The sequence below is a fragment of the Crinia signifera genome, chromosome 5, assembly GCF_055691185.1.
Source record: "Crinia signifera chromosome 5, ASM5569118v1, whole genome shotgun sequence".
Lineage (NCBI taxonomy): Eukaryota > Metazoa > Chordata > Amphibia > Anura > Myobatrachidae > Crinia > Crinia signifera.
In genome coordinates, this window is record NC_139221.1 from 10,664,047 (window position 1) to 10,679,193 (window position 15,147).

The 15,147-nt window shown below is 46.7% G+C and overlaps 1 protein-coding gene across 2 annotated transcripts in view; it reads left to right on the top strand.

Annotated features, from left to right (window-relative positions):
- The window catches only part of WNT3A (Wnt family member 3A), a 152,979-nt gene extending 140,621 nt beyond the window's left edge, over positions 1-12,358 (top strand). For both annotated transcript variants that reach the window (XM_083186675.1, XM_083186674.1), the window contains exons 3-4: positions 6,405-6,670; positions 9,591-12,358. In XM_083186675.1, the coding sequence (XP_083042801.1) occupies positions 6,405-6,670; positions 9,591-10,070 (746 nt within the window). In that variant the 3' untranslated portion in view covers positions 10,071-12,358. The remainder of the gene's footprint in view (positions 1-6,404; positions 6,671-9,590) is intronic.
- Positions 12,359-15,147: the final 2,789 nt, after the last annotated feature.

The window sequence follows — 15,147 nt, forward strand, 5'->3', positions numbered from 1 at the left end:
CCCGGTCTGCACCTCTATTGTTTTCTGGGGGAGGCTGCCTCACTTGCGTTGCCACATACGTACAAGCATGAAGGGCCGATGGTGCATCTGATCGTTACGACTGGCGCCGCACAAATCGGGTGTCCCGGCCCTGGCGCACTCGTACACCAAGGGAAGGGCTCTTACTGGCATTAGTATGAAGTCACAGAAGGGAGTCTAGCAAGAGACGCAAAAGCAGCAGTGTGCAACTACGTGCATAGAAATGGCCTTGTGCACAGGTGAAATCACATGACGTCAGCGCCCGCCCAGAACTCGTCCATCTCCGTCCGGAATAAAACTAAGTCTTACTTTTGTTTGCGAATAATAATAATAATTCCCGTTGAATCATTTTTTTCCCTGTGCGGCCGCTTGTGAGCGGGCGTGCATGCAAACGCACCGTGTGAGGGGATTTGAGTGGCAGAGGGGGGCAGATCATGGGAATGGGTTGCAAAGCTGCAGTACAAAAAGTAGGGGGCGTCATTCCCCAACAACAAATACAAAGGCAAATATGGTGGGACTGCGCTGGGTGATAGAATGTTACAAAATGTCATCAGTATTAGGGTAAACGGTAACTAGTATCCTTAATTAATAATTAGAATTTAGTAAACTAAATTTATATAAAAAAATAAGGTAAAATTATTATTTCAAAAATAAAAAAAAATCAGTTACTAATGGTTATAAGGTCCATATTTGTAAATGACCAGCTGGATTATTGATTGTTTTTTTTTTCCAGTTGGTCACAAATACGGTACCGTATGGACTTCATAACCATCAATCACTGATTTTTTTAAATTTTTTACCTTTTATAAATAATTTGTTTACTAAATTCTAATTATTAATTAAGGATACTAGTTACCGTTTACCTTAATACTGATAACATTTCGTAACATTCTATCACCCAGCGCAGTCCCACCATATTTTCCTTGGTCTGCAGCTAAGGAGCCGAAAAAGGCCGGGAGGTGCCCCTGAAATCCAGGTTACGACCTACGACCTGCGGAGCAGAAACTGTTACCATTTAGGATGTGTTAGGAGGTCCCGTCTTTTGATAAATCCGTGTTCCTCCTTTCTGTGTGAGGCAATCACACCAGTATATTATTAACTCACAGAAAGAGGGTCTGTAAAAGGAGATGACGGGAGACCTTAGCCCGCGCCCCGCTGGGGTATATGCTCCAAGTACAATATCTCGGAGACCATGAGATTAAGCTAAAGAGAAAAGTGCAAATGCCCTCCGCAATTCACACGCCCTGCACATTGTTTTATTAAAGCATCTGAATAGGGATTTCCCTTTGGGACGAGCACGGGGCCCTTAGAATGCATACTTCTAGGTTGCTATGACTTAGTAGGGTCCTCGCTAATCACTGCTGAGGGTGAATTTCATATAAAATATCTGGGGCCATTGTGGGGGTAATGCAGCGTGACAGTGGTAGCACAAAGGGAGATTCATTCACCCAGCAGGTAATAAGGACGATTTGCCATACCGGCCCGGGCAGGGTGACAGGGGTATTGTCACATGTCATCAGCCTCACATTCCATCCTCAGGTGGGTTCAGGGCAATCCCATTGTCAGGGACTTTGTTTCCAATTTTTACTTGTCACTAAGAGATATTCCCCTGCTCAAGGCGCTACATTGCAGACGTCTCACCCCTAATCCTCATTTATTTGTCGTGGCGTTCTAGGATCCCCGGCACAGTGCAGCCGGCAGTGGGGACAATTCACATGTATCACTTGAATTCTGGCAGCTTAATGCAATAAGAGTCACTTACAAAGGGCAGGACACTGCTGACCCTGTGTTTGCTCAATCAGAAGTATCTGTGCCTGTCATTACAGCCATTGCAGTCTGGCATAAGGGGTGCCACCTTGTTCCCCATTTCCTCACTGTCATTAAATGGCAATTACTTAGTATGAACAAGCCCGGTCTTCACTGACACATCACTAATCTCCTGATATACTCTGTGCTGCTGGGGACCATGCTCCTCCCAGTATTTAACTCTCAGTCTGTGGCTTCCTGCTGCCTCCATTCCCCTCCTCACATCATGTCACTGCCCCTGTCACATGCAGCCCTGTTCTCACTGACACATCACTCCTCTCCTGATATACTCTGTGCTGCTGGGGACCATGCTCCTCCCACTATATAACTCTCAGTCTGTGGCTTCCTGCTGCCTCCATTCCCCTCCTCACATCATGTCACTGCCCCTGTCACGTGCAGCCCTGTCCTCACTGACACATCACTCATCTCCTGATATACTCTGTGCTGCTGGGGACCATGCTCCTCCCACTATATAACTCTGTCTGTGGCTTCCTGCTGCCTTCATTCCCCTCATCACATCATGTCACTGCCCCTGTCACATGCAGCCCTGTCCTCACTGACACATCACTAATCGCCTGATATACTCTGCGCTGCTGGGGACCCTGCTCCTCCCACTATATAACTCTCAGTCTGTGGCTTCCTGCTGCCTCCATTCCCCTCCTCACATCATGTCACTGCCCCTGTCACATGCAGCCCTGTCCTCACTGACACATCACTCATCTCCTGATATACTCTGTGCTGCTGGGGACCATGCTCCTCCCACTATATAACTCTCAGTCTGTGACTTCCTGCTGTCCCCATTCACCTCCTCACATCATGTCACTGCCCCTGTCACATGCAGCCCTGTCCTCACTGACACATCACTCATCTCCTGATATACTCTGTGCTGCTGGGGACCATGCTCCTCCCACTATATAACTCTGTCTGTGGCTTCCTGCTGCCTCCATTCCCCTCATCACATCATGTCACTGCCCGTCACATACAGCCCTGTCCTCACTGACACATCCCTCATCTCCTGATATACTCTGTGCTGCTGGGGACCCTGCTCCTCCCACTATATAACTCTCAGTCTGTGGCTTCCTGCTGCCTCCATTCCCCTCCTCACATCATGTCACTGCCAGTCACATGCAGCCCTGTCCTCACTGACACATCACTCATCTCCTGATATACTCTGTGCTGCTGGGGACCCTGCTCCACCCACTATATAACTCTCAGTCTGTGGCTTCCTGCTGCCCCCATTCCCCTCCTCACATCATGTCACTGCCCCTGTCACATGCAGCCCTGTCCTTACTGACACACCACACATCTCCTGATATACTCTGTGCTGCTGGGGACCCTGTCCCTCCCACTATATAACTCTCAGTCTGTGGCTTCCTGCTGCCTCCATTCCCCTCCTCACATCATGTCACTGCCCCTGTCACATGCAACCCTGTCCTCACTGACACATCACTCATCTCCTGATATACTCTGTGCTGCTGGGGACCCTGCTCCTCCCACTATATAACTCTCAGTCTGTGGCTTCCTGCTGCCTCCATTCCCCTCCTCACATCATCCTGTCCTCATACACTGTAGCCTGCACTGTAATCCTTCCCGGGCACAGCATATAGACACATACACAGTATATACGGCGGTTGGCAGGCTGCTTCCTCAGTGCAGGCCTCCCCGTTACACGCCATGCATTACCACGCTGTGCCCTGTGAGTGCACTTAGGGATAATCAGTGGGATAAAGGATAGGAAGGAGCAGGACTTAGCGGGACAGGTAATGTATAGGAAGGTGGGACAGCTCCGGTGACACATGCTGTCAGCATCTCCTCTGGCTTCCAGCAGCTCTGTGCACACTGCTGTGCCAGCGTATACCGACACAATACCCGCAGTATCATCCTAGTGTGGGCATCGGAGGGAAACTGGAGCTACTGCACATCACCGTGTTACTTCCCCTGAGATGGCTGCTGCCTATAATATAATGGTATGCCACAGTCGACAGTCAATGGGTGACCTAATGCATGTTGACATTTTGCATGTGTCGACCTTTTGCCTGTTGACCAATAGTTGTCACCCTATTGACCGTCGACCCTAGTTGTGTCGACCCTGTGACCCATCACAGCTCCTCTGGAGCATTGGGGTAATTCAGACTTCATCGCACAGATTTGCACGCTGGACAATTATAATCGCTAATTAACGAAAGACTGTGCATAGATGTATAGTGTCTGGGTTTACAGCCAATGGGTCGACACTAAAAGGTCAACATGGACAATGTTGACATGGGCAAAATGTCGACATGCAAAAGGTCACTCTTGGTAAAAGGTTGATGCAAGCAAAATGTTGACACGTGGAAAGGTTGACATTAGTTTTTTTTTTTTATTTTGAGACTATTGCATACTTTAACATCCACATGGACTCTGGTTGAGTGCAATGTGCAATGTGGCACTACGTTCAAGCATGGCGAGTAAGACAAGGGTACGCGCTACACTAATGGGAGTCCGTGTCGACAGGTATTGACATTGACACCAAAAAACTTTAATAACTCATGTAGACCTTTGCATCCACACCCAGGACAGGGAGGTGGATTAGCACGTGCAGAGAGATAGCGCATCTTATGTGCGCGTTACGGGACATTGCAGGCACCCGGGTTACGGGACATTGCAGGCACCCGGGTTACGGGATATTGCAGGCACCCGGGTGCATCCTGGCAGAGAATCGGGCCCCATAGGTGTCTCTTGCCCCTGTTCTGATAATAAATCAATCATTCTCGTTACAAGATGTTGCACATCACAAAGTGACGCAGAGACCGGCGAATCGATCTCGCCGAAGGGCCGAGAAAACCGTTTGTTGGCCCTTTAGCGATGATGCAGGGCCCGGAAGGTCAGCATCCGTCAGCTCCTCTCCTGGCAATCCTCCGCCTGTTGCCCATGTTTACAATCCCGCAGTTGTCCTCATGGATCAGTGCCCGGGCATTAAGTGCATTACACAGGTATGTTTACTTGGCTTCAGCCAAAATGCCGTTCACACCCCTTCAGTGCTGGAGGGCTTGGGAACAGGACAGGCTGCTGTATAAAAGCCATGCACTTGTAGTCTCCTTCCCAGCAAGTCCCGATCTGTCCTCGCTCCGCTCTCAGCGAGAAATATTTGCTGTCATGGTTGTATTTGCTCTTGTGAACGCTTGTAATTCCTGGCAGCGACGTCGGCTGTATCCCATCCTGATCGCTTCATTACAGGCAGCAGCCCTGCGGATTTGCTGCCGGTGGTGCTGGGGATGATCCGGAAATTTTCTGGGTTCAGCCGAGGGTAACGATATTTTTAGCACTCGTTCCTAAGCGCTATTGTCCGGGTACAAAGTGTGTCGTGGAGAGGGATCCACAGTGCGGTGTAATTACAGCTGTACAAGTTATTAGTGAGCTGGGTATTGCTTAATATATTGTTATACAGGTTTCCAACTGTATCCGTACCGACTATGGGGCCTAATTCAGAGCTGATCACAGGGCAAATTTGTCCTCAAAATGGACAAAATGCAGGTGGGGCAGATGTAACATGTGCAGAGAGTTAGATTTGGGTGGGGTGTGTTCAAACTGAGATCTATATTGCAATGTAATAATAAAGCAGCCAGTATTTATCCTGCACAGAAACAAAATAATTTTTTGATGCATCCGGATTTTGTGCATAAATAGGCGCAGCATGGATTTGGGCGCCCAATAGCTGAGATGGGAGGGGCGTCCATGGATGGTTACGGGCTGGCTAAAAGAGACGCACGGACATGTAAGGTAGATTTGGGTGGGTTATATTTTTTCTGTGCAGGGTAAATACAGGATGGTTTTGCATGTATCCCACATATGTTAGATGGCTTTGTTTTTACAGTGCAATTTTCTAACCCCCCCAAATCTAAAGCTTTGTGCACTTTACATCTGCCCCACCTGCAGTGCAGCATGGTTTTGCCAGTTGTGCCTTATATCTGCAGTCGTGGAACCCACCCACTATGGGACTAGCATAAATCCGCAGTAGGTACCCTGCACCGCCATCCGCCTCTTTCCATGTAGATACGGACAGGATAAGTACAGGACAAACCTGTGTAAGAAGCATTAGAAAGTAGGCCACCCGGGTGTAGAAGGAGGATTCTGGGAGTGATGGTGGAAGGGAGTTTGTATGTTCTCTCCGAGCTTGCACGGGTTTCCTCAGAGGATTTCCCTTTTCGACCCACAGTCCAAAGATTATACTGTTCTTGATCTATAGTGTAACTTGTGTGTACTGTATGTGTGGTCAGGAATATAGAGTGTAAGCTCTGCTGAGGCAGGGAGTGGCTGCTGTATCCTCAGTAAATAATATAATACTGATATATATATATATAAAAAACGGTAATAAATAAATGAAATGCATAATACTCTAGATCAGGCCTGTCCAAAACTGTGGCCCTCCAGCTGTTGTGAAACTACATGTCCCAGCATGCCTTGCCACAGTTTTAGCATGCCCTAATAGCAAAACTGTGGCAAGGCATGATGGGACTTGTAGTTTCACAACAGCTGGAGGGCCATCGATTCTCACCACCCATTACCTCAGAATCTAATTCATTAAATTCCTTCATTCACAGCGACAAGAGAGTCGGCCTTTGTCCACGCCATTGCCTCAGCTGGAGTGGCCTTTTCTGTAACCAGAGCCTGCGCTGAGGGGACTGCAACCATCTGCGGATGTGACAACCATCACAAGGGACCCCCGGGGGAAGGCTGGAAGTGGGGCGGATGCAGCGAAGATATGGACTTCGGGAGCATGGTGTCTCGGGAGTTTGCCGACGCCAGAGAAAACAGGCCAGACGCTCGCTCGGCGATGAACAGGCACAACAATGAGGCGGGAAGAACGGTACGATCTTTGCATGTGATCCCTCCCATTATGGTCCCAGATAAAGTTCTGGTGTGCTGTTATAATAATGAAATATTATATATATATATATATATATATATATATAGTGTTCATTCTAGCACCCGCTATCTTTGAAAACCCACGCAGTTCCTCTTAACTGCCTGGGGTGTCGCTGTCTGATGTAGTGCTTCTAGCACAGTGTGGTCTGTATATCAGCACTGACATGCAAACCAGACCTGTGCTAGAAACACCACAGCAGACAGTGACAACCCAGGCGGGGACGAGGAACTGCGTGGGTTTTCAAAGCTAGCGGGTGCTAGAATGAACACTATATATATATATGTCATTCTGATGGTCTGCGCTGGATCTACCATCACGGTGGGGGTGGGGCTAAAGTTGCAGAGCCCAGAGCTGCCGGGTTTGCCTCCCACTGTCCGGGGCCCCGCCTCTTCTGCTCTCTGAGCTTGAAGAGTAATAAAGCACCAGGTGGGGCAGATGTTACTTGTGCAGAGAGAATTAGATTTGGGTGGGGTTTTACTTCAAAGTGATATCTATATTGCAGTGTAAGAATAAAGCAGTCAGTATTTTCCCTGCACAGAAACAAAATAACTCACCCAAATATAATTCTCTCTGCACAAGTTACATCTGCCCCACCTGCAGCGCAGCATGGTTTTGTCCATCTAAGAAGGAATTTGCCAGAAGGAGTGAACCAGAATAATCCCCTATGTACTAAGCTTGGGAGAGATAAAGTGGACGGAGATAAGGTACCAACCAACCAGCCCCTAACAGGCAGTGTTGGCTGATACTAGCGATGCAGCCCCCCCCCTGCTGTCGCTGTGCTCCTGGTTCCGGTCCCCGCTGCTCCCAAGTCCCCACAACGGGGCAGTACTGCGCATGCGCTAGCTCCCAGCCTCTATGGGCTGCTCTTGCATATTCAGGGTTCCAGGTCCGGGGGCATGTGAAGTATCATCCTCCTACTGCACATATAGCCCATATACAGGTGTCCTGGAGGGAGGGAACACCCCCAATTGGACTGCCTTGGGTGACTGCAGTGACGTGCGGTGAGGTCAGCCACTGGTGAGGCTATGATTGATACCAAGCACCCTGATATTGACAGAAGACTTCATAGGAGACATTTTCTCCTATGAATATATGTGTGTGTGTGTGTGTGTGTATATATATATATATATATATATATATATATATATATGTGTGTATGTATATATATATACATATATATACACACATATATACATATATATATATATATATATTAAACAGCATAAACAGCAGCAGCGGCCAGTTAAACTTACTGTACAACAGAACAGCCGAGTGCAGCCGGCAACCGCATGCTGCTAGCACACAGGATCCGGATAGCTACCGTCCCGGCCCCTGCTTTTTATGAAGACAGGGATGTGTGCTGTGTACCAGCCCCGCTCCCACCGCCGCCGCTGCCCGCTACCATCACCGCCGCTGCCCGCTACAACCATCACCGCCGCTGCCCGCTACTGTCACCGCCGCTGCCCGCTACCGTCACCGCCGCTGCCCGCTACCGTCACCGCCGCTGCCCGCTACCGTCACCGCCGCTGCCCGCTAACACCATCACCGCCGCTGCCTGCTACCACCATCACCGCCGCTGCCCGCTACCGTCACCGCCGCTGCCCGCTACCGTCACCGCCGCTGCCCGCTACCATCACCGCCGCTGCCCGCGGGTCATACCTTCTGGGGAGGGGACAGGGATGTGTGCTGTGATGTGTACCAGCCCCGCTCCCACCGCCGCCGCTGCCCGCTACTATCACCGCCGCTGCCCGTGGGTCATACCTTCTGGGGAGGGGGTGTTGGTGATGAGTGCCCCCGGCTGGTCCCGCTGCTGCAGGCTCTGATCCCGGCAGATAGGGCCGGATCTGAGAGCGGATACGGGCTGTCAGTGTATGACAGCCTGTATCTGCTGGCCTATCACATCTGTCTCAGTGACAGCCCTGTCATTGAGGCAGATGTGTCGATGCCGCTTTCACGTTGATTTCTAATGGGCTTTTCAGCCTCTATTTGTGCTCATCCTAAGCTCTGCCCCTCGCTGCTGTCAATTTTTAATTGTCAGCAGGAGGCACAGCTCCCGATGCCTCCCAGCCTGCCCTCAGTGTCCCACCACATAAATTATTTAAAAAAAAATTACAAATAAGATAATTATTGCACACTATATGTGTTTTAAATATCTTTGTATTTTTTTAAAATCATTTATGACAGGTGAGGCACTGCCTCCCCTGACTGCACGTCCCTGGGTGACTGGCAGGTCGTACCTCCAATAGGAAGTCACTGCCAGTCACAGTGAAGCCAAAGCCGTCTCACAGACTTCATCTGGCTTCACTTAAGGCAGAGCACAGTGGCAGATTTTACCTGGGGGGGCTTCAGCCCATAGGCAAAAACCACCACTGCCCACACCCTGCCAGCCCACTATGGAGCAAATGGCTTGACTTAACTGCATACATAATTGAGCATGCACACACGCAAAACCTGACCATCGGGGATGGGAACAAATTCAGCCCGTTACGAGTGGGTTTCAATCTCCTTCATCTCTGTCCACTTTATCTCTCTCTAAGGGGGAAATTTACTAAGATGGGAGTTGTATTTCACATGGTATGTTGCTATGGGCAACCAATCAGAATATACTTCTTAATTATTTAGCACCTTCTACAAGATAATAGATAGTATCTGAGTGGTTTCCCATAGCAACATCCCATGTGAACTAGAATATGCATCTTAGTAAATTTGTTGCCTGTATTCAGCTGAGGTGTTTAACTTCTTATATTCTTTGAAAATATGCCAAAATTGAACATCCTGGCTTTAATTTGTCATTCGGTCAGTGATACTCTTCATGGACCTAAGCATTTTTAAAGTTATTTCTTTTCTTTTTATTGTATAGTCAATCACGGATCACAGACACCTCAAATGCAAGTGTCACGGCCTGTCCGGAAGCTGTGAGGTGAAGACCTGTTGGTGGTCGCAACCCGATTTCAGGATGATCGGTGATTATTTGAAGGACAAATACGACAGCGCCTCGGAAATGGTTGTGGAGAAGCACCGGGAATCCCGCGGTTGGGTTGAGACCCTTCGGCCAAAATATACTTTCTTTAAGCCCCCTACAGAGCGAGATCTAATTTACTATGAGAGCTCACCCAACTTCTGTGAGCCCAACCCAGAGACTGGGTCTTTCGGAACCCGAGATAGGATATGCAACGTGACCTCTCATGGCATCGATGGGTGCGATCTTCTATGCTGTGGACGGGGGCACAACACGAGGACTGAAAAGAGGAAAGAAAAATGTCATTGCATTTTCCACTGGTGTTGCTACGTAAGCTGCCAGGAATGCTTGCGGGTATACGATGTCCACACCTGCAAATAAGCCGCCAGCAGCATCCAAGACTCTTCCAAACCATGAACTTAAGTCTGTTTTATTCAGGCTTGACTCAGTGAGTCCTTTCAACATTACAAAGACTTGTTACTGTACGACTGATATAAGTCCAACAGCTTCCTCCTTCAATGGAAATTCCTTGAGTTGGCCTTCTGCGCGCACTTGACTGTAGACCACTCAGGTCCAGCAGCCAAGCTTCCAAGTTACCGTTTGCTGGAGGAGATTCTCTTCTCACCAATAAACAAAAGTCCAAAAATCTTACATTCCAAGTGGAAGCTTTCCAGATCTCCACTGCCCATTTTGTACCATGCCAAGAAATTAATTTTGAGCTCCTCAAGGAGAGAACGGCCCATCCTTCATAATAACCTAAGTCTATGAGTCCTCGTTTTCTTGGGATGAACCGAATTTCCTTATTGACACAAGGTTCTATGGGCTAGTGGTGTAGTGACTATGGAGCCAGGAGGTGGACGGGGGCCTTAGCAGTTCTGCTATTGCCATTATTATTGCAGGGCACAATGGTTAGTACATAAGTAAGGGTATTTCTATGGGGCACAAGGTTACATGAAGGGTGGAAGTTGGGTAGACCGAGGCATGGTCTGAGGTCTTTGTAGACCGAGTACAGTTGGGTAGACAAAGTCATGGTCTGCAGTCTTTGTGGACCGAGTACAGTTGGGTAGACCGAGGCATGGGTACATGAGTGACCAGCATGAGAGAGGTTTGTGGCAGTGAATCTTGGTGTCTGTTGGTTCCAACCCTGCATGACTTCTTTGACCAAAATATACATTAATAAGCAATATCTGGGATATGACAAATTGTTGCAGATGGCTTACAGTAGGTTGTACACTGCACTTAACTAATTTACTCATTTTTTATGATGGTCACATCATGGGCATGAGATAAGCGGTTCCAAGCAGAAGGGGCCATTATAATTAACCAATGTGTCTAGGCTACTGAATATCCCATCATTGTATTGTGTGCCCACAAAACTACTCAGTTCTGTGTTCTTGTGTTGGATTGCCCATTCAGCTGTCCCCTTGACAATATCCTTCAGGCCAACATACTGTTGCTCCCCGAGTAGGTTACTGTAAACCTCATTATATAATTCTAAAATCTTGCAAGTCACCAGCCTAATGGTTTACAAAGGACATGCTCAACTCCAGTCCTTGAGAGCCACCAACAGATCACATTTTCCAGAAAACCTAGCTGGTGCACAGGTGTATTCATTACTCACTGACACATTTTTAATCATTTACTTCTGATTCTGTGAGGAGATCTGGAAAAAATTAACTGTTGGTAGCACTCGAGGACTCGAGTTGGCTACACCCTGATCTATAATTTGACCCGTAGTTATCTCTTGCAACAAATCGTTTTGGCAAAGTATTGATGTGGGGTTACATGACTGAGACCTTCGGAACCCGAGGGAGCTGAACGATTCCGAAAAGCAGGAAATTTGGTCGAATCGCGGGAAAGCACTACTCAAAAGTCAATTCTTCTTCCCTTGAAATGCTGCTATCCACCCTATTACTATACAATATATCATTGTTTTCTTTCTATGAAAGAAATTGTTTAGATGCTAGTTTTTTAAGAAAAAAAAGATGTGAAGTTTTTATACTAATTCATCTTCTGATATATATAATTATATATATATGTATATGTATTATTATTTTTTTTTCCGCAGTCTGTAGACAGGTCTTAATTATATTGGAAAACAATCAGCAGCGTGCCGCCATTGAAGGCGAAGATCTCCGAGATATAATTCACAGCATATGTCCATATAGGTCCATCACCAATGTCCTTGATGTTTTTTATACATAAAAAAGTGAAGCGGAGTGAGGAGAATGAGAAATATGCAAATACGAACGTCCTTAGATGTCCTCTTATAATGACCATGTTGTCATGACTAGGACCACCGCATCATGGCGTCGACTTGTTGGGGGCTTATTCACCTGTTTTCCCATCATTCACTTTAGTCCTTCCTCCAGAAACGCACGTACAATGTATATTAAGATCCAAAGCTATGTACAAATGACATTATCACCTTTTTTTTTTTAAGTTTTATGATTTTTTTATGACTATTTATTTTATGAATAAATGTATATATTAGTGAGAGTATATATTTTCAGAGATAAGTTGTCGGGACAGTGTTGTTATCGCTTTGCTACTGTTGTCGTGACCTCAAAGTCTTATACCGGTTTCTAATGACAGCACACTAGTCAAGACGCGATGTGTACAGTTATTGTGTTACCTGTAAATTGCTAGATGTGTTAACTATATATTGATAATTAAATATGTATTAATTTTAAAACCCAACGGACTGGTGTTTTCAATGATGGCTGGAGTGTCTATCCTAGGGCCTTATTCAGACCTGACCGCAGGTCACATTTTGAAAGCAAATGGACAAAACCCATGCTGCGTGGGGCAGATGTAACATGTATACACCCTAGTACAACGCACATTGCTGCCACACTTTTGCACCTTTGCTGTATTTGCAAAAACGCCAGTACTAGCCCTCCCCCCAATGTACAAGAGTGCGTCCGAGGGTCCAATGGCCCAACACTCAACTGAAGCGCCTGTTGGTCGTACCATGGAAACTTGCCTCAAGCCTTTGGTAAGTGCATGTTTTTCCATCCGAGAATGGCCTTCAAGTGAGCATCAGTTACACAAACATTTCAATGGCACTCCCAGCCACAAGATGAGCCATTTCCATAGTCCCGAATAGGCACCTCCCAGACACTGCCCAGGATTTCCCATTTCTGATACGGTGCATCCAAGGATGGACTGACTGGGGCGGTTCAAGTGCCATGGCATAGTAGCAGTCAGTGCTGCAGGGGTGGGGCCTCATGGCACGCCTCCATGTTTCTGTTGTAAATCTTTATTTACAAAATAATTTTTATTCAAATTTATGTAACAAATGTGAGTGAGGCTGGCATTATTTATTTATTATTAACAGTTTCTTATATATCGCAGCAGATTCCGTTGCGCTTTACAAAAGGAGACAGTGATACAACAAACAGGGTATTTACAGACAGTCAAAAGGTAGGAGGGCCCTGCTCGCAAGCTTACAATCTATAGGGAAATAGGCAATGATACATAAGGATAGATACTGTATTCTTTATTGCTTTGATATTAGCGGGTATCACAGAGGGTTAATAAAATATTTTGACGAAAATTATTATTTTACAGGCAAATTTGATCGAAACAGAAATCATTATTTATTAGTTTTTTTAATGCAAACCCCCGCTCACACATCCATTCACATGCGGGCAAAAAAATCAATTGATGGTGAAACATTTCCCCCTGTGTGCACGGCTGCATACGCATTTGCAGCCATGCACAGGGGTGGGGGACGTTAGTTTTCCTGCTCGCTGGACTCCGAACACTCGCAGCCCAGCAACCAGGTCTGAATTGGGCCTTTTATCTCTATCCTCTTTATCACTATCCAATGCTTATTACATCTCTCTGTATATGATATTATTAGGACACCAGATTCTTATCACTATCGTTTATTTAGATGGCGCTACAAGGGTTCCGCAGCGCCTGGGAATAGATAAATGAGCAAAAAGCGAATAACGAATTACTGTACAGAACAATTTAGTACAAGTACATTGTAAGTAAGGACAGTTGCATTAGAGGACAGGACAATGATACAATTATCAGGGTGGCAGAGATATATATTCTAAGAAAAGCACATGAGGAGAGAGGGCCCTGCTCGTGAGAGTTTACACTCTAAAGGGGAGGGGCAAACAGACAGGGGTGACACAGAATTGCTCATAAACCTTATGACCAGACTCAGGAGGAAACGATGGACTGGTAGCTGGGGTACCACGCACAGGTGCATATCTATCAAAACTTGGAGAGAGATAAAGTACCAGCCAATCACCTGCTATCTGTTTCGAATACAGATTATAACATGACAGTTACGAGCTGATTGGTTAGTATTTTATCTGTCCCCAAGCTTTGATACCAATGTCTCCTAGCAACCTGAAGTTGGCTGAACGGCGGCCAGGCGGTTTTGACAAGTTTGAATACCTAATCCTTCAAACCACACATTTAGCTGGCATCATGCTGTGTATGGCCGAACACATATATGTTATCTGTAAATTATACACATTTTCTGACGTGTCCTAAAAAAATTGCATGAATGAAACTACAGTATCTAGAAGCGTATAATCAGGTCTGTGAAGATCGACCATCACAGTATTACTAGTGGATTGTAGAGTGCGCTCTGGCAAGATCCGTTACTGAATGGCAGATGAAAACTAATTGGAAGTCGTCATAGAAAAGAATTAAAAAGAGGACTCAATGTTAATCCATAGGTAGGAATCCAGCCAAATACATCACTGCAAACTGGTGACATCACTGAACAGATACTTCATGATGTCAGCACAGTATATAAATCTGTCATCCTCTATTGTGTGTAGGTAAATTCCTCAGATCTCACCGTGCAATCATTGCCAGCAGCTCCAGGGGGCAAATCATTTAATTAAATAAATAAAACAATGTAGCAGCATTTTTTTTAAATGGCATGCAGACGGCAATGCGGAACGCTGAAGAAATCTAGAAGTATCTCGGTCACAGGAAACTGTACAGACCAGTTTTATAAATGTCCCCATCGTAGGGTCCTTGCCTAAGGCCAAACTCGCAACGGAATTGTGTATAACCTGAGCTTTAGGCCCGCCCACATGTGCCATGGCCCCACCCCTCTTCTGCTCCCAAGCAGAAGTGTCTGTATACACACTTGGTGATATATCATTAACGATATGGATGATATTGACATTGCTGATGATATATATATATATATATATATATATATATATATATATAGGGCCTTATTCATACCTGCCCGCTGGGTGAAAGTGTTCTGCCCCAATTCACTGGACAGCGGGCATCTGAAAGTTAAGTATTGGGGGCGTGCACTGACGTCAGCCGCCCACCATGAGGATGCATGGGTACACCTGCGTTCGCAGAGGTACGCCCAGCGTTTTTGTGGGCGCGCTCATGACACGCTGGGTGGTCCCATTTCATCTGCCCCCATGCCCACCCACCATTGAGCGAATGCCCCAGCAAG